At 43.9% G+C, this 18,888-nt stretch overlaps 1 protein-coding gene across 1 annotated transcript; it reads left to right on the top strand.

Moving 5' to 3' along the window:
- Positions 1-620: 620 nt before the first annotated feature.
- On the top strand, positions 621-14,196 carry WNT16 (Wnt family member 16). The gene is made up of 4 exons (XM_030480576.1): positions 621-709; positions 797-1,041; positions 2,959-3,239; positions 10,866-14,196. The coding sequence occupies exons 1-4, from the start codon at positions 621-623 to the stop codon at positions 11,328-11,330; spliced, it is 1,080 nt and encodes a 359-aa protein (XP_030336436.1). The 3' UTR covers positions 11,331-14,196.
- Positions 14,197-18,888: the final 4,692 nt, after the last annotated feature.

Below are 18,888 nucleotides of genomic sequence, written 5' to 3'. Positions count from 1 at the left end.
TAGTGGATGTTATGATTTATTAACATCAGCATTTTGTGCCTTCTCTTCCGCAGAAATGTGGATGAAATCAACGCAGACACACCGGTTCCCCCGCTTGCAGCCCCGCTCTGTCGCGCCGGCCCCCCGTCAGCGCTTCTCGCAGCCGTTCTCAGAGCTTCACATCCCCGAGCGAAGGGGCAGCCCCGCGGAATGGCTGGCGAGCAGCGGCACCGGGCTCGGGGCGGCCCGGTGGGGCACAGCGGAGCGGTGCTATGCGGAGCGGAGTGGATCGATGCAGAGTCCTCGCGCTCCCTCCGCGCCCCGCCCCGGCCCGCCCCGGTCCCGGGCGGCCAATGCGCGTCCGAGGGAGGCAGAGCCGGGGAAAACATCGAACCCAACTTTCTCACCTTGAAGGGCATCAGGCGCTCCCAATGCTTTCCCTCCTGGTGCCCTCCCCTCCAGCCCGTCCTTCCCGGCAGGACCCTCCGACGGCCCGGGCTTCCCCCAACGCGTGCCGCCTGCCCCCTGAGGAGGAGAGCGTCGAGTAGGTGTGCTCCACCGGCGACGGTCCTGCTCGGTCCCTGCTGCCCGGGGAGCCGGCGGCGGGCAGCGGCGGCGCGGCGGGGCTCGATGCGGCGGTCATGGGGCGCGGGGCAGCCCTCGGACCGCGGCTGCTGCGGGCAGCGGTGCTGCTCGCCCTCTGCCCCACCGCCGCCGGCAGCACCTGGATGTGAGTAGCTGGGCGCGGAATGGGGGGCTGCGCGGCGCCCGTCCGTCCCCTCGGGGCCCGAAGCTGACCAGGGGGCTGCTTCTGCAGGTGGTTGGGCATCGCCGCCGCCGGCGGGCCGGAGAAGGCGGGCTGCGCCAGCCCGCCGCTGAGCCGCCGGCAGCAGGAGCTGTGCAAGCAGAAGCCGGAGCTGGTGCCCGCCATCCGGGAGGGAGCGCGCCTCGGCCTCCAGGAGTGCCGCAGCCAGTTCCGACACGAGCGCTGGGACTGCCGCCCGCCGCCCGCCGGCCGCCGCGGACCCACCGCCACCGCCTTCGGGCACCAGCTCAGCAGCGGTGAGTGTCCGCCCCGACGGGGCCGCCGGCCCGCAGGTGCCCCGCCGGGGCAGGGAGGGAGCGGGGCTCTCCCCATTGTCCCCCCGGGGGGGGGACCGGGCGCCGGCGGGGCGGGCGCAGGGACCGGGCGTGGTAGCGGGCGGTTACCGCATCCGCCCCGGGAACCTGACGCAGGTACACGAAGCGCACCGAGCAGACACAGCCTGCCGTCGCCTTTCCAAAATCGTTGTTGCTTATTGTAATTTTTGCTTAATAAGTCTGCGGATGACAGCGCCTTTAACTAGATCCACTTAACTGTGTTGAAATATTGTTATTCTTAGACTGTTGTCGGCTTTATCCTCTTATGTCATAATTACTCAATGAGTGGGATAATGACACATAGTATTTCGAAAAGGTCACTTCGTTGCAGGTAAAAATCTGCTCACAGCACCGTATGCAATGCGAATTACTTTAAAATGTGCTCAATTAGGTGGTATTGCTCAGCACAGCAAGTCCAAAGCTGCTTTCATTGCATTAGAACTACTAATGGAATTGCTGAAATTTAGACTGAAATTGGAACATTCTGTTTGTATCAGATGGCAGATTTTGATCCTGCAAAGTTTCTTTTGAGCATTCTGCTCAGAGATTTTGGCACAGGCACTGACGTGAACTGAACTATTGTTCTACTTCCTATTGTATTTGTGCAATCTTCACTTTATAATACAACAGTGAAAAAACACCAAACATTAATCATAAAAATGTAAAATGTGCAATAGAAACTGATGCATATTCCAAAAAGGAAAAGATAAAAAAATAGAAAAAACAGGGAGCAGTTTACCCTACTACATGTAGTCATACATGCGGGATGTCAGTCCTTCTGTCCGGTGGGAAGGACTATTCCTGCAGACCCATAAATGAGCAGCAATACTAACCCACAAAGCTTCACTAGTATGTCCTGTGGAAGCATTTTATGAGGCTGCCAGCATCACAGATTAGTATGAGCAGGAGAAACAAACAGGAACTTTTGTGTCCATGAGCAGAAACTTGGGAGATGGGATATAACACGTTGTTTTTACAGCAGTGAAAAACAGTGAAATTTCAGTTACAATTAATGCCAGTCATTGATTTTCGGTTTGCTTAGAGAGTATATACCTTGCTCAACATGTTTACAGACCTATGCTACAATATGCCAGAAGTCTCAGAGAATGGGACTGGCTTAAGAGGCCCAGGGAGGTCCTTCCATGGTTCTTCTGAGATATAGCCTAACAGTTAAAGGCTTTTTAAACTGCTGTCTTTCCCATGGGCAGCTTATTCTAGGAAAAGCATATGGCCTAATTATCCTTGTGCCATTCTGATGTCTGCCTTGTTTAAGATTCTTGGTGCTGTTTGCAACCTTTGTGAATTAGAACAACCTCAATATTTACTAAACTTAACATGAGGTAAGTTCTGGCCCTATACCAAAGTAACCCAGGATTGTGACAGTTTCAAGTTCCTCCTCCGAGGTCTGAACTAACCTTTTCTTCTTCAAACGAATACGAATAGTGAAAAGCAGAGTGGAGAGTAAGGGGGTTGGGGTGTGGTTTGTTTGGGGTTTGATTTTATTTTATTATTATTAAAAGTCAATTGGCTTGAAAGTTTCTGTGGCAAATAAAGTTCCCAACCAGATTTAGAAAGGACTTACCAAAAATCGCGTGGTGCTAGCAGCCAGAAACAGCACCATTAATAACGTGGTCATACGAAGAAGCCCTGAAGTCTTTTTTGGATGTGAATATCCACTGCTTTAAACAAGTTAACTCTACAGACCAAGCTGTGATGGCTTTAAACTTGTAACTGTTCCCTTGTAATAACAGTCTGGCTTGTAAAATGGCTTTCTAGAGCTCTGCTAGGAAGGTAATCAGAACAAGTGATGAAGTAACATACCCGTGCTTTGCTTTGTAGGCACAAAGGAGACCGCGTTCATATCCGCAGTGACATCGGCGGGCCTCGTACATTCGGTGACGCGGTCGTGCAGCGCAGGAAATGTGACCGAGTGCTCCTGCGACACGAACCTGCGGCACGGCGGCTCGGCCAGCGAGGGCTGGCACTGGGGTGGCTGCTCCGACGACATCCACTACGGAATGTCATTCAGCAGAAAGTTCCTGGACATGCCCATTAAGAATGTAACGGGCAGGAGTGGGCTGGTGGCAATGAACCTGCACAACAACGAGGCTGGGAGGCAGGTATGTGTCACCATTCAGAAATGGCAGCAATTCCTTGTTCACCTTCATTGACAAAATGGCATCAACCAAACAAGGCTTGTCCTTGACTGCAAGTACAGGTGAGGCCAGTGGCAAGAACAGCACTGAAGTCCCCAAAGCAAATATGTACAAAGTTGGAATCAGAGCTGGCTTTAACCAAATAACTAAACTCCACAAGTTAAAATTAAATCCACAAAGTAAGAATTAAATCTGGAGTGCAAATCAGAGTTATCTTAAGTAGATATTTGATATTCTGTAGCAAACTTGAAATGATCTTGTTGTCAGCGTTAGGAGTTTTTTTCACTGATTATTCCACTATTGTCATGACCTGCATTTTTAATTCTCTCTAATACTGAATGAGCAGACAGACTTGGACATGAGGCATCATTACCCATCCACAGTCTGGGGTCTGCGCCTGGGAGCAAAAGTATTAAATCATTCAGAGGAAATCAAGAGTTAACCTTTTCTTTTAAAAGAAAAAGCAGACCACTGATTAGGGCATTTGTCAGAGAAGCGAGAGGAGTCTGGCTTCAGATAGCTCTTCTTCAGGCCAAAGGACTTCAAACCCATGGTTGCAGAGGAAATGTGCGTGTATGTGCGTGACACTGGATCCTCCTGTCCTGTTCTGCAAAGGATGACGGATGGGAGCAGAAATAGGCAATACAGGGAGATGCGAGTCTGTAAACTAGTGCTTGGGGCTTACATCTGGAATGGCAGAGACTTGGATTCTAGTTCTTGCTTTAAAATAACTTTGTCTGCTTTACCTTGGAGTTTTTAACTTCATGTTTAATGGCCCTCTCTGGCCCCATAATACTTTAAATCTGTTCTGCTCAGTGACACAGCTATAATGGAAGAAAAGATGTTTTGACTACATGTATTAATGGACTCCATTGTAACTCAGTAATTTCCTGTAGCCAGAAGCAGCATCAGCGGATTTTACTGAAACTTTTCTATCTGCCATAGGTGGGGAAGAGTTATGGTGGTATTGTTGCAAACTATTTCAATTTAAACTAATTTTTATAGTTTACAAGGTTATATATGTTATTTAATTTAATTAAGTTATATAGTTAGGAAACCAGAAAATCTTTCGGGGACATAGGCCCTTTTTAAGACTGAAATACAAGAAGCAAACTTTGAACCTAAGTGAACTGAGAACAGTTACTGTGAGTCTAATTAGATGCCAGTCAGCTAAATCATCTCCAAGGGAAGGTGGTAGGTATTGTGTAGTAGGGAATGTTGATAAGAGGCAGAAGATTGGGTGGTTATTTGTTAGGGAAAGAGTAAAGGGTAATTTATCACATTTGTAGAGAGAGATAGGCTGTGTGGAGACCTCATAGCAGCCTTCCAATATCTGAAGGGGGCCTACAGGGATGCCGGAGAGGGACTCTTCAGCAGGGACTGCAGTGATAGGACAAAGGGTAACAGGTTCAAACTTAGGGGAAATTCAAGTTAGATATAAGGAAGAAGTTCTTTACTTTGAGGGTGGTGAGACACTGGAACAGGTTGCCCAAGGAAGTTGTGAATTCTCCATCCCTGGCAGTGTTCAAGGCCAGGTTTGACAGAGCCTTGGGCAACATGGTCTGGTGTGAGGTGTCCCTTCCCATGGCAGAGGGTTTGAAACTAGATGATCATAGAATAGTTAAGATCTTAAGGTCCTTTCCAACCCTAACTATTCAATGATTCTATCACTCTATAGTTAAGGGAAGAGATAATAATCTCCATAAAATTATGTCTCAGCTTCATTAGTTTTAATATACAGTGCAGGTATGCATTTTTATTTTAATACTCATTTTGCCATTAGGCAGTGTCATTTTCTCGGATTAGGGTGGCAGTGGAATTGTAGGGAAAAAGACTGCAAGGCTCCAGAGGAACTTCAAAGAGAAAGACAGATATGATTTCTGTGTTTAGGTGGCAGCAGCACAGGCCTTCTCTTTGATACCCTCTTCTCTTGTCTGCCTTCAGCTTTATGTTAGCAGCAGCACTAGTTTGTTGTTCTTTCGCCTTCAGTGACAGTGTTTATTTATGGTCTTCCCATACCGTCCTTGTGCTCATCACTCACTGCTGCTGGTGTGCCAAGTACGACTGTCTGGAGTCTTGCGCTGTGAGCTGTACCAAGGAACTGTTCAGCTTTAAAACACACACAATGTGCCTAGAAGAGAAACTTTTCTTTTAGCATTACTTTGTTTAAAGCTGGATCAGTTCCTTGATCTCATCCATAGTGGTCACACAGACAGTTAGGTCACCTATGTCATGGGGACATGACAGACTGGCAAAGGGCAAGAGTGCATTCAGCCAGATATCACATATTTCCGCACAGTGAGCCAGTTACAAGGTGTTGAAGGATGCGGCTAAGCGAGCCTTCATTTTCCATGTACAGTATTTTTGGCAGGATCCAAGTTATCTTCTATGTCAGTTACATGCATGAAAATACAATAGATTCTGAGTCCACATCAATAATGTTATATAACTGCAATATCTTGTATTACTATTGATGTTGAGTGGTACCTCTTACTATACATAACTTCATGAAACCATAGTTTTAGACTAGGCTGTCAGTCTCTGGGAATGTGACAGAATCTGGCCCAACAGGATCCATTGGATCCCTAGGTTCTTTCAGGGTTTCAAGCTCTTCATGATACTGAGCTCTCCAACAAGGCTCTCAAAGTACGCTATCGCAGGCTTAGTTGGTGCACACAATACATTCGCTTATTCCTTTTACAAGGCACCACGTAAAAAAAACCCCCAACATCTGCTGCAAGCCTGAAAGGCCAGAAGACCCTTATTTCCCTGATTTTGCATCAATGGTGTATTTTTTGTTCGTTATCTTGGAAGAAAATATGCAGAGTATTTAGTCAGCTTCCGTGCATAAATATTTTGTAACTTAATGGCAAACTGTAGGATAAAGCAAATATTTTTGACTGCTGTCCAGAGTGAAAGAGAATGTTTATTGTTGGTACTTGGGATTTCTAACAGCAATATCAGCTCAAGTAAGTTTAGCAGAACTCTTTCGTAGTTTCAAAATCCTTAACTAGGAGATGTTGGAAAATGTTGACCTTCATGTTTTGGGGCTTACAAGAAGGATGTTTTGCAATATATTTTGGTACCTTATGACCTTTTGTAATAAATACTATCATGTTCCTGGGTCTGTGTCTCGCAAGAGCAGTCTTCCAGGGAAAATACTTCCGTGTTTGTTTGGAGTTACTAATGGAACTGGTATGTGCAGAATTCTCTTGTTCCTTTCCCATTTCCATACAAAATGCTATTTTACATTTCTACATCTCTTAGTTAAGTCCAACACATATCAATTTTAAACCAGTAAGGATCCTTTGACTGAGTTATCCACAGTTTAGGATGCTAAGCTGAACTTCAGAAGACCCAGATTTCAGTTGTTATAAATGTTCATCATGTTTTAGCACTGCAATGTTCAGTGTACTTAGATGTGCATATGTGAGTTGGGCAACTCTGCTCCCTATATAAAGGGGTAAAGGAGAGTCAGGCACTATGGTTTGACTATTCTTGTAGTAGTATTTTTTTTTTGCTGATGGAAGAATTCTGCTTAGTTTTCCAGTTGTGGAAATCTATTTGATCTGCAGGACTTGTGTTCTCACACTGACGTAGCTTGGCTCATCAGAGAATCTATTTTTACTGATGCTTGTGGTTTGGTAACAGACCCACCAGCAGCCTGCAAGTGTTCTTAAGTGCTGTACCTCCAGTAGGGCATGAGCTTGTCTTCATGAATAGTCTTATTGGTTCTACCAGTGACTTCAATTAGGCTGTTTGATTACAGGCATTAGCTCCCACTGCAAAGCAAGTACTAGCTGAGTACACTGCCTGTAAACAGAGAGCTTAGCTTGGAGATCCTAAGCACTAATTGGCATTAGGGGGTATACAAACTGTAATCCCAGTGACTCTCCTTCACTGCAGACCAATCTCAGTTCCACACTGTTCGTTCCTCGCAAGCAATCACTTGATTTCATGATCTGCCTAAGAAAACCGAAAACCTGTCCCATCTTGCACAGAAGGACACATCTATCCACCGTGTTTCTGTGAGTAACAGTGCTCCTCTGAAGTTCTCTATGAAATTTTGTTCCTAGGGAGAATCCTCTCAAAATTTCAAGAATAACTGAAAAGATTTACTGTGTAAATCTAAAGGTGTGAAACTGAGCACTGGTTGTGGAGTCAGTCCCGAAGTCACACTCCCAGTAACTCTGTGCATCCCAGTAACTCTATGCATCCCTGTAACTGTGTGCTGCTGTGTGCACACAGGTGTGTGTTCAGCCACGTCCCACCAGAAGGCTTCCTTGGCTCTATAGGCACCATCTTAGGTTTGCTTGCAAGAAAACAGCAAGAGAAGATTCCTAGTACCTGAATTTTGCTAGATGTTAAGCTATAGGAGTTTGCTCATTAAAGTTTGCATGGCAGCCTGAGATCCAGTGGCATGTTTTGTCACCAGCCAAAGCAAGATGTCAGCTCCCTATGCTGGCAGTAGAGACAACCCAAAATACGTTGGAGTCCAACCAGAAATCTTGCCCATCCTAGCAGCTGGAAAGCAATAGCCTGAGGTCATGTGCAATTGTGATGACACCATAAATCATTCTGAAACAGAATGCATCAAAGCATTCATCTGATCACCCATACACTGCTAATATATGCTGCATTTTTAATGATATATTTTGATATCAATCTGAGGCTCCAACATCAGTTTCTGCTCCTGTTTAGAAACTGCTGGACTACTTGCCCACATGGAAGTAACTCACCCTTAGCACCTAGCGGACATGTCCATTGCTTCCCAGACGATTTCTGGATCCTTCTGCCTCATCCATATTTTACTATGCCTGATTCTATCAGACTTGGAATTACACTTCTTTCCTCAAAACAAACTGTATATTTTTCCCCTGTTGTTTCTTCCCTAGTTAGTACCCTGTCATACTGCAGTGAAAGCAAGGATTACAACTGTAACCTTATAAATCTTACAGCACAGTGTGATTTCAGACTACTCAGAGATTCTAGTTAGTTGTCTTGATATAAATAATTGTTAGAAATTGTAAAATACTATTAAATCCCTTCTGTTTGTAGATTGTGTGTAAAATTTATCTTTTGATAGGATATTTCTCTTTTCCTTGACATTTTATTAGATTATCTGTATTCTAACAAAGACTTTCTGTCCTTGGATCTCAAATTCTTGTCTGCCTCAATCACTGTCATGTCTTAATGATGTATATTCTGACTACCCAGCGATTTCCTTATTGGTAGATTCTTGAGATACAAGCACAAGGTCAAGTCTGACTATTAAACAGAAACTAGCCTGGGAAGGAGAGAAGATAGGTATCTGCAAGAATTACAGCCAGTTGATTTGCCACTGAAAGAATCTGTGTGTGCTCCGAGGTGATGGTCTGCTTTTTGCAATGTTCTTATGTTTCTTCCAGGATAGGGAAAAATCTCCAATCCCAACATCAATCCACAGCATCTGGAAATATCTCCTGTACTGGTGTATCTCTTCACCTGATTAAGTCTGCGAAGGCTAATGGCTGTTCTAGGTCAGGGCATACACCTGTTCTTTGTTTCTAATGGTTCTTTGAATGCCTTGTTTGGCTTCTGTAGTAACCTCTACCAACAAGTAGGTCCTGTGCATTCACCAAAGATGGGGCTCCAAGCACTTTGGTCATGTGCATTTTTAATAATGTTTGTAGAGTTATATGCAAATACCAGCTCGGGCTTGTGTCAATATCTTTGGGGAAGAACGTGTCAGGAGGCCTCGACTCCCACTGAAATCAGTGGATTTAACCACACTGGACTCATCCCAAACTTCAGAGACCACATTCCCCTTGATGAAAAGTGCCAGTTTAACACACAGGGTAGAAACTGCTCATTCTATCTGCTCCATGCCCTGACTATCTCTGAAACTTGTGCATTTGTGTTGCCTCAGCTACAAATAAGTGGTCTGGGGCTTGAGTTTATTTCTGGTCCTGTATAAGGTCAGTAGGACTCGTAGGATTTCAGGGCTCTGATCTAACTGCAGAATCAAGGCTTAGGAACAGGCACAAAGGAAACTACTTTCTCAGGGGAAAACAGAGGAGGGTGTTAGGCAGATTTGTCTTTTGTTTTTTTACTTCCCTAGGACAGTTGGACAAAGACATGGATTGACCTCAGTTAATATTTGTGGGGACTGTGGGATAAGTGAAGGTTTAGGGTTTAATAAACATCATGAAGGTGGGGGGGGTGTGTGTGTGTGTGTCTTCCCCATTTTGGGAGAAATAGTTGTTCCTCCATAGAGGAATAATTTGAATCTGTATTGGCCTTGCTGCATGAGGAGTTTCAAGAGAAAATTACTATGAGTTAATTTAAAATTCACACTTTCTGTTACATTTCCCAATTGCCTTAGTTGTGGAGCTTAAATACAGGGGGAGAGAATGTCAGTAAAATGAAAGATGTTAACATGGGCTTTCCACACTGTTAACCAACCACCCATATGAGTCTATAGGGTGGCTCCAGAGAATACGTTAATGGAAAGGTAAAACAAAGCAACAATTATGATACCTCATTCTTTTGCTATATCTGTGCAAGCAACAATTTTTCTGTGTGCTTTCCCAAACTCTAATGTGAGATGTGTCACAAGTGTCACAAGCCTAGTTGTATAATGTTATACTATGACTATTAGATATTCCAGAAGGAAGTATTATACTGGTTGTCTGCTGACTGTTCGAGCTGTAGTCCCAGACAGAGAAAGTTACTGCTTGTTTACAGATTCCAGTTCTTTGAGGCTGGGTCTCATATAAACTGAGCCAAAATTCTTGTGTGTTGCAAAAGCTTAACACAGGCTGCAGATTCCCAGTTAGTACTGTTCAGCCCAGTGCTTACTTCTGCTTGGGCGTAGAAAAATAGCCCATGTAAGGGTATTTTAATGTTGGCAATAACTGTGGAAATCTGGCTAAAACACTGGAAGTTATGAAAGTAGTATGAATGCAACATCAAATGGTGTTAGATAGAGCCATTGTGCAACTGGAAACACTAGAAACCCAAGACAGTACTAGTATGCCTAAATTACAAGAACAGGATTTCATCCTGTAAGTGAGAAGCATCTGAGATTTACACCAGAATACCGAGTTCAGGACACCTCTGCTGCACTAGAGTGGCTTCTTTGATACACTTGCTATGGAGCTCAGAGATGTGGGCATTCTGCTCTTTCAACACAGGTCTGAGGAGCCTCCAGCCTGCACACTGCGCTGCTTCGGATACTGAGCCACGGTGGTCGCACAGACATACTTGTGCGACCTCAAGCCATTCCCCTGGCCTTAGTTGCATAATGTGTTTTGAATGTTTAGTGATCTTGATGGTAGCTGTCAGGCACCCCCAAAAGATGGCATAGACCTGCCCAATAAACATTTTCCAACATACGAAGAGTGCCATTACCTGCCCTATCTCAGCTTCCCCTTTTGCTGTTCCCCTGATTTCTGTCATGTATCCTCCTGTGCTCTGGCTTCTCCATCACTGAAATGGCAATGGCAGCTGTACTATTAAATACTTTGAGACCTCTGTGTTACTGATGTCAGGCGGTATTCCTAATGAATGAAGGACTACATCCAAATGTCATTCTTCCTTTGCTTTCAGGCTGTGGCAAAGCTGATGTCAGTGGATTGCCGTTGTCATGGTGTTTCTGGGTCCTGTGCTGTGAAAACTTGTTGGAAAACAATGTCCTCATTTGAAAAGGTTGGCCGTTTTTTAAAGGATAAGTATGAAAACAGCATACAAATATCAGACAGACTGAAAAAAAAGCTACGCAGGAAAGAGAAAAGCCAACGAAAAATACCAATTGGGAAAGAAGACCTGCTTTATGTGAACAAATCGCCCAACTATTGTGTTGAAGACCAAAAACTGGGGATCCCTGGGACTCAGGGAAGGGAATGTAACCGTACCTCGGAGGGATCTGATGGCTGCAACCTCCTCTGCTGTGGGCGGGGCTACAACACCCATGTTGTCAGGCATGTGGAGAGGTGTGAATGCAAGTTTGTGTGGTGCTGTTACGTGCGCTGCCGGAGGTGCGAGACCATGACCGACGTACACACCTGCAAATAAGTACAGAGAACACGGCTAACCATCCTGCACTGTTTGGTACACACAACTGCCACATGGGCAGACATTACTCTTGCCGTGTGGAATTGCAGGAGGATCAGCCTCAGGGGGAATGAGTCTTACCAAACAATAGGCAGTCCAAGCATTTGGCGTATGAAGAGCAACTGAGCGAAAAGCAGCCTGCACACAGGTACAGCTAAAACAACAAAAAAGGACTCACAATGACACATTTGAACATGTAACTCCATAAGCAGGGACAGACACTGAACTTTCCAAGTCTTTAATAGCCACAACATCCTGAAGATCCATGTGGTCAGCAGGTACAGTGGAGAAAACTCAAGATCTTGTTAGCCACAGACTGAAGAGTTAGGAGGGTGTGTAAGACACATTAGATATAATCCTTATGTCTGTATTTTTAAAACTGGGGCTAGATGGACCCACTAGATGGTTCATTTCTGCAGGCTTTAGAGAAAAAAAGCAAAGATAGGGGAAATGTTCTGCTGTTGACCATAAAGCCTTTGCTTTGCAACTGTTCAGAAAGCTCTCTTCTGCATAATATGCAGGAAAGCATCTAGTACTGAGAAACATGCGTGACTGCCAAGATCCAGGCACTGCCTGGGTGGAGAAGGAGGGTCCACTGGCATGGAACAAGCTGTGTCCAGAGTAGAAGGGCTGGAGCACAGCTCGAGGAACATGGATGGTGTGCCTTGGGATTTTTCATAGGTCATCTTTCAAACAGGAAAAGGACAGGTCTGAGGAGGGCCAGAAATGCAGTTTAGTATTTGAAGGAAATAAAATCCTTTGCAGGTATTTCCTCAGTATCTGAATACACAATTTGCGAGTCAGTTAGTCGTCACCCACTGTTGGACTGTATGCAATAACCGGTGGTTCGCCATCATCTTCACAATTAACCATGTGAGATTCAGCCCAAAGAAATCTGCTATAAAGCGAAATATGTTTTAAACATTACTTTCTCTTATAGAACCTGATGCTAGAGCTTTTCATTAGGTTGCATCCTAAGTAAGTTCAATGCACAACGTAGTTCATGGATTGACTTACACCACTAAAATACTTAAACCATTATTGACAACATTTCCTCCCCCTCCATTTGTTGTTTCAACTTCATTTTACATCTGTGAAAGGTTGTTTATTTTTAAGCAATGATTTAATGCCAGGTTTAAAAAGCATCATGTGAAAGGATTTCTGTTGTTTAAATGTGCAAAGACCTATTTTTGATAAGACAAGAAAGTTTATATTTTGTAAATACTTAAATTATGCAAGTTATGTAAAAGGTTTCCAAAACTAACGTGATAAGACTACAGCCTTTGTCATTTGTTGGTTAGATATTTGTTACTATTATAGTAATCTTTAAGTGATTTTGAATTGCATGTGCAAGGGGGAAATTAGTCAGAAAATTACATAAATGTTCTCTTTTTTGCCATCAGGGTGGTTATAATTATTGCAATTAATGCACACTGATGAGAAACACTTACTACAATTTTCTAAATGATCAGTTAATTAATACTCTGTATACTGTTTTTATTCATTTAAATTCATTTTACAAACAGTGAAATCCCAGCTCCAGTGGTAAATGCAGAACTCCCACTGATATCGGGGGACTTGCAAGGGTTTGCAATCCCCGAACTTTTTCCACACTAACAGTTCTCAGAAAGAAATCATCTCGAACAGCTTAGTTGAGGCTTTCAAAGTTACTTTGAGGAACTAATTTCCTAATTGTCAGTTATTTTCCCATGAAAGCTGGTGACCAGATTCCCTGTGAGATTCAGCCCAAAGAAATCTGCCATAAAGCGAAATATGTTATGGATGTGTAGGTCAGGAAGAAGCAAACAAAATCTTCTGTGTTGTAGTACCTTCGTTGCCATATGTGGAGTGTCTTAGGAACATCAGTTCAGCAACCAAAAGTTTTTTATCTGCTGGTTCTCTTTGGACCTGCCCCCACATTTGACCAGTCTGTCTCCATTGACCTAGCCAGATAGATAATTATGCTGAGGCCACAAAATCTGCTCTCTATGGGAAGAGTGCTCAGTGTCCCAGTCGTTGTCACAAGAATTAACACCCTCCCTGTGAAAACTTAGATGGGGAGGACACATCCTGGTGGAAGACCCTGAAGAAACTTAGGAGCTGAGACTGTTCCCATTTTCCATCAATGAAGGTAAACCCAGAGGCTGTGCTACAGCATCTATTGGCAGCATGGATGGGGCATGCTCCTGGTCACTGGTGATATGAAGGTGTTGTAGAGACCATCTCTCACTCTTTCTGAATCTGCCCTATGTCAAATTTATGGCAGAGGTAAGTGCCACCATGCCCTACATGAGACTGCTTCTAGCTGTGCCACTACTGAGTTCAGTGTTGAGGTCTCCACCATTTTGTTAGTCCAGAAGGAACCAGCCACTAGGAGTTAAGTGTGGAGACCAAGATCTTCTTTTGAAGCTGCCCCAATGTGTGTCTCAAAACTATCTTAGCTTTTACCAGACCTAAATGTTCTCCCATGCCTCATCTGTAAAGTAAGGAAAATGGCCAGTGTACTTCTTGGTACGCCTTAACTTCTGGCATACCAGGGTAAGAAATGGGGAGAAAATGGTCCTGGACTCCCGGGCCTAAGGTCAGCTTTGGGGATTTGCCCAGGAGAAAAACCTCAGCAGGCTGTTTCTGTGCATTTGAAGGGGAAGAGCCCACCAGCATTGTATGGAGACATGAGGCAATCACGATGCAGCCAGTGCAGTCAGGATGTCACTTGCCTGCTTGGCTACCCAGTGTTTGGTGCTGTATTATTTTTGAGATGTCATCTACTTCCAAAAAAAACCGGTTTGTTCATAAATGTTGTTAATAAAAGACTTTTTTCTGGTTTTGTGAGGGGAAGAGTTTATTTTTTTAAAGGATGACAAAAGACGATGAAGAGAAGTGGCAACACACAATGTTTATGAAAGCTACAATGACTGTGGAAACAAGGTAAAGGGTTAGACCTTCACTGGCAGCAGCAGGAGGAGCTGAAGAAAGCTGTTTCATGGGAGGTGGCATTACCCTTTCTGCACTAAGGGCAGAGATGCAGAGATTTCTGCAGGGTGAGAGCAAACGCATGTGATGCGAGGGGCTGCTGCTTGCCCTCCTGCTGCACTAATGTCAAGGGCTTGCAGGGGGAAGCAGAAGCAAAGCTGAGTGCGCTGGGGAGACTGGAGCATGAGCCCCTCTCTTTATCTGTCACAGCTGAAATTGATGCTTGATCTAAGTCACATCCATACAACTGGTTCTGGATAGGCAGCATCTATAAAAGCAATTCTGGATGGGATCAGGGTATGAACGTTGTTTTGTAGTAGCATCACAGGATAAAAAAATCAGCTGACATCTATTGCAGTATTTATTCCACAGAACTCTGGAAAAGCTTTCCTTGGGTGAGAACGAGAGGGAGAACCATCTGTAAGACAGCATGCCTCTGCTTTCATAGAGAAGCCTACATATGACATACGTGGTTCAGCTACTTTTGTGGGCATATGGCACTGGGATGAATTTCACTCAGTTAAATAGGATGGATTTTTTTCCGCCCTTTTAAAACATGGTCTTGTAATACTCCTGTATAGCTTTGCAATAATACATCCTTTCTGTTTGAAAGTAGCTATGTGTGTGCTTATCTGAGCCAGTGAGATTAGAAAAAAAAATGGAAAGAAATCCACAGTTTGAGTGGGAGAGAGGTCTTATCTCAGTCCAGTTCCCTCACACTGCCCTTCTGTGCACAGAGCAGCAGTTCGTGAAAAGTAGCAAACCTATGAAAAACGCCACAAGTTTACTTTTTGAAGAAAGGATAATTGTAACCTCTTCTGAAAGTGAAAATGATATATGCTATTTTGAAAACAGAAATATATGTGCACTGGCTGCATGTTTTAAGAGCAAAGTTGTGTTGTTGACCGAAGTGCTGACATTCTCAGAGGAGTTACTGCAAGAATACAGCTGGTCAGTTTATCAATGTGCCAGTTTATCTGTGCGTGCATCAGCCCTTGAAGAACACCATCTTGTCCCTGCCTGTTGGAGATCCCTTGTCAAAGGATGTGTAGTAAACAGATGTGTAGTCTCCAGTGCTGTCAAAATGCCTCCGTGCTGGGCAGCACTTTTTGGTGAATGACAAGTATGTGAAACGTATGTGTAAAGTAAACAGCAACAATTAGCACTGGTCACTCAGAGGAAATGATGTTAAAAGGACATCACTTTGGCTGAGGTTTCTGGCAGAGCTGAGGCGCCTGATTTCACTGAAGGATGAGGTTTCACAAGATAGCAAACTTGACTTTAGGGCAGTTCCTCGTAGGTCAAAACCATCAAGGCTGGGTTATGTACAGTGCTGAACCTACATCAACTCACTGCTGCCCAAAATTTATTAAAAACATGTAAAAGGATCATCCCACTGTGGCAGCGTTCATGCCAAAAAAGGCACTGTTTGTCTGAGTTCTCTAACTTATGGTAGCTATCACACAGGGTGCAATATCAGCAATTATCAGAGTGGAATAAATATTATTTGTTCCAGATAGCCTGCCAAAAACGTTAATTGTGAATCCTTTCCTGATGGTATCCCATCTGTGCTGCCAGGTGATCTGGAGTGCCCAGATCCAGTAGCAACAGCAATGGTGAATGAGGTATCATGTCTATATTTTTCATTTCACGCAAGGATTTGCAATAGCAGTTTTTAGGAATTTACACACTTTCGCAATTTTTACTGTTAGTGAATCAGCACAGGCACAGGCAGACAATAGCTAACAATACCTCACTGAGAAACAGAGCTTCACAGCCATACATCCAATGAGCATTCGTAAGGAGGGTAGCAGTAATAGTAGTATCCTGACTATAAATGGGAAGCTGGGAAGAAATGACTTGCTCAAAGTCACTGGCAAAAGCAGTGGCAGACGTAGGCTTAAATAAAATTATAATAGCCAGGTCTCCTTATGGTCAGCCTAGTGCTTTGGCTACCTGGTCACCTGCATTTGTTTCTCAGCGCACGTAGATTGAAAACTGTGGTTGACTAGTTAGGACAACCCAAGTATTGACTACTGGGCAAGTCCTGCTGCAGAGCCCAGCAGAGTTTTTCAAAGACAGGCAAAGACTAAAATAATCCATTGACTACAACTCCATTTCCTAAACATGGTCTCCTGTTGTTTGTATTTTTGGGAGTCAGATATGCTTTTTTCCCTCCGCACAAATGATAAATTAATCCTGAAGGGTATATAGTGCCTGTGAACTCCACATTAATGCTGCAGGTAATTGCTGCTAAAATACCCATGCCTGTCCCAGTGTCTGCTGTTACACTGAATAGACAACGGTGTAATTCCACAGGTAGATCTGTTAAATAAATAATGGTTTACTCAGTGGAGAATGAAATGGGAATTAATCCTCTCTGCCTGCTGTATCAGCTCTGCAGGGCTGGAAGTATGGTGTCAGATAGGACCATGAGACTGCAATTCATTTCCCAGCTAGCAAATAACACTGACTGGTGATCCCTCTGGCCAACGCTGGAATTTGGATGCCAGGGCTGACTGTAAATGGATGGCCTTCAGTAGAGGGGAGCTATCACTTCGTTTGCACAGCAAAGAGACGTAGCAAATAAAGTGTCTAGGAGAGTTAAGGCAGACACACACATGGAGTTTAGATGCACTAATTGAACTGGAAAAAGATATAGAGGTTCAGTACAGCATAGGGCCACATGCCTTCTGAATCCTGCTGAACCTGAGCGTGCAAGCATGAGTACAGCTCGTCACAGACTAAAAGATGAAAGCCCATCTCAGGGTTTGGCCATTTCATTCTCCTCTCAGCCTGGCTACGTTTATGGCTATACAGTGTAATTTTAAATGAGCTGCTCATTTCCCTTGTTACTTCAAGAATCATCAGTTTACCATCCTTTACATATATATATATCTGTGTGTACATATACATACATATATATATATATGGTTTGTGTGCACCAGGCAGGATGCACAATTAAAATGCTGAAACTTCTGATTGGGTAAGATTTCTATAATCATTTTCCCCTAAGCCCTGAAAATCTGCGTTTGATTGTGGAGCAGAGTGAAACAGATCTCACAAGCATTTCTATTTTCTATGGGAAAAAGCTTGACACTCCACTAGGGGTTAAAACTAGACTGCAGTGTTATTTATGTGGATGATGATTTATTCCCCATGCTGAAAGGTACGTTGTGCCTCGTGTCATTAGCACAAAATCAGCTAACAGCTGAAACAATGTCCCATTCTTTTGCATGGACCAATCTGCCCCATAATCTAAGAAATTAATTCAATACTCTATTGTGTCTCAGTATGTGCTAAATAATATTTTTATGTTAAACATAATGAGTTTTTAGAGGACCTATATATCATTAGGAGAATCAGCGTGCAGAGGAACACAACAGCAAGTTACTATTCAATTCCAGTTTCAGACGGACTATTTGGGTTTTTAAATACAATTCTGGCTAGCCATTGCTGATTATGCCAGTGGGACAAACCCAGACGTTACCTGAAACTTAGAGCACTAGGTGGTTAAGTTCTATACCTGTTGATTCCGGAGCTCTAAGCTGTAGTGTCAGGCTGGCCAAGGATGGTCTCAGGCTCTCTAACCCCTGCCCTGGCACTGCCCATGGATCAGTTTAATGGCACGGTTTGCAGAAACACCCCACAAATTAATAGCTTTGGCGCAGTTTGGAGCAGCAAACTGGGGCCATGGCAGCAAGAACTCTGAGAGGTGACCGGGAGTAGTAACTCTTTGAGCTGTCTGTGCTGCCAGTGTCAGAATATTGTCCAACTATGGTTTCACACTTCTTGTGCATTGAAAACTCCAGGTTTTTAACATAAACCAACAAAACCAAAACCCAGGCAGCATGAACAGAGAGTATTTGACAGAAGTTCTGCAAACAAAGCAGCTAATGAAATAAACCCATTTTAGTGATTTCCACGCAAGAGATTTAGGCAGAACCCAACTTTTGGGATTATCCAATGCTACAGTCACCTCCTGTAGAAGTTTTATGATCCCTCAAAATGTGCGAACATAGGACCCCTCTCAGGAAAACAAGCAGGCCATGTACGGAAGGAAGGATTGATGCTTCAGGGCAGGCACATTTTCCATTGATCTATGATTTTATGTCAGTACAACTGAAAGTAACCTCTTTAAAAAGCCCTCCTTGCTTATGGTAACTCAGGACTAAACACTACTAAGGCAAGACAGAACAGTATTCTGCTGCAACTCTATTTGGGATAATACAAATTTAAGCACTTAAATAACCATGTTGGGTTAGTTGGGCTCAGTGGTTTTTGTTTTGGTTTGGGTTTTTTTTTTTTATTTGCTGATTGTCCCATAATTGCAATGCTAAGAAACCACTCTGAACCTCTTGCATTGTAGTGCAAGATCAACAAGAGGAACAGAATTAACCAGCTGCTTTGGGCTCCTCCAGGGATCAGAAAATTCCCATAGAGGATGGAGTGATTTCTGTGCATTTTACACCGCAGACAATGTAGCTGGACTATTACAGTGCTCTCTACTGATCCCCACCTCTATCTGTATTCTAAAGCCCTGAAA

The sequence above is a fragment of the Strigops habroptila genome, chromosome 3, assembly GCF_004027225.2.
Source record: "Strigops habroptila isolate Jane chromosome 3, bStrHab1.2.pri, whole genome shotgun sequence".
In the NCBI taxonomy this organism is placed as follows: Eukaryota; Metazoa; Chordata; class Aves; order Psittaciformes; family Psittacidae; genus Strigops; species Strigops habroptila.
The sequence above is the reverse complement of the archived record's forward strand: the minus strand, read 5'-3'. Positions and strand labels throughout refer to the sequence as shown.

Coding starts and splice junctions, on each gene's coding strand:
- WNT16 (XM_030480576.1), top strand. CDS start 621: ATGGGGCGCGGGGCAGCCCTCGGACCGCGGCTGCTGCGGGCAGCGGTG. Junction 710..796: donor GCCGCCGGCAGCACCTGGAT/GTGAGTAGCTGG, acceptor CTGCTTCTGCAG/GTGGTTGGGCATCGCCGCCG. Junction 3,240..10,865: donor ACAACGAGGCTGGGAGGCAG/GTATGTGTCACC, acceptor CTTTGCTTTCAG/GCTGTGGCAAAGCTGATGTC.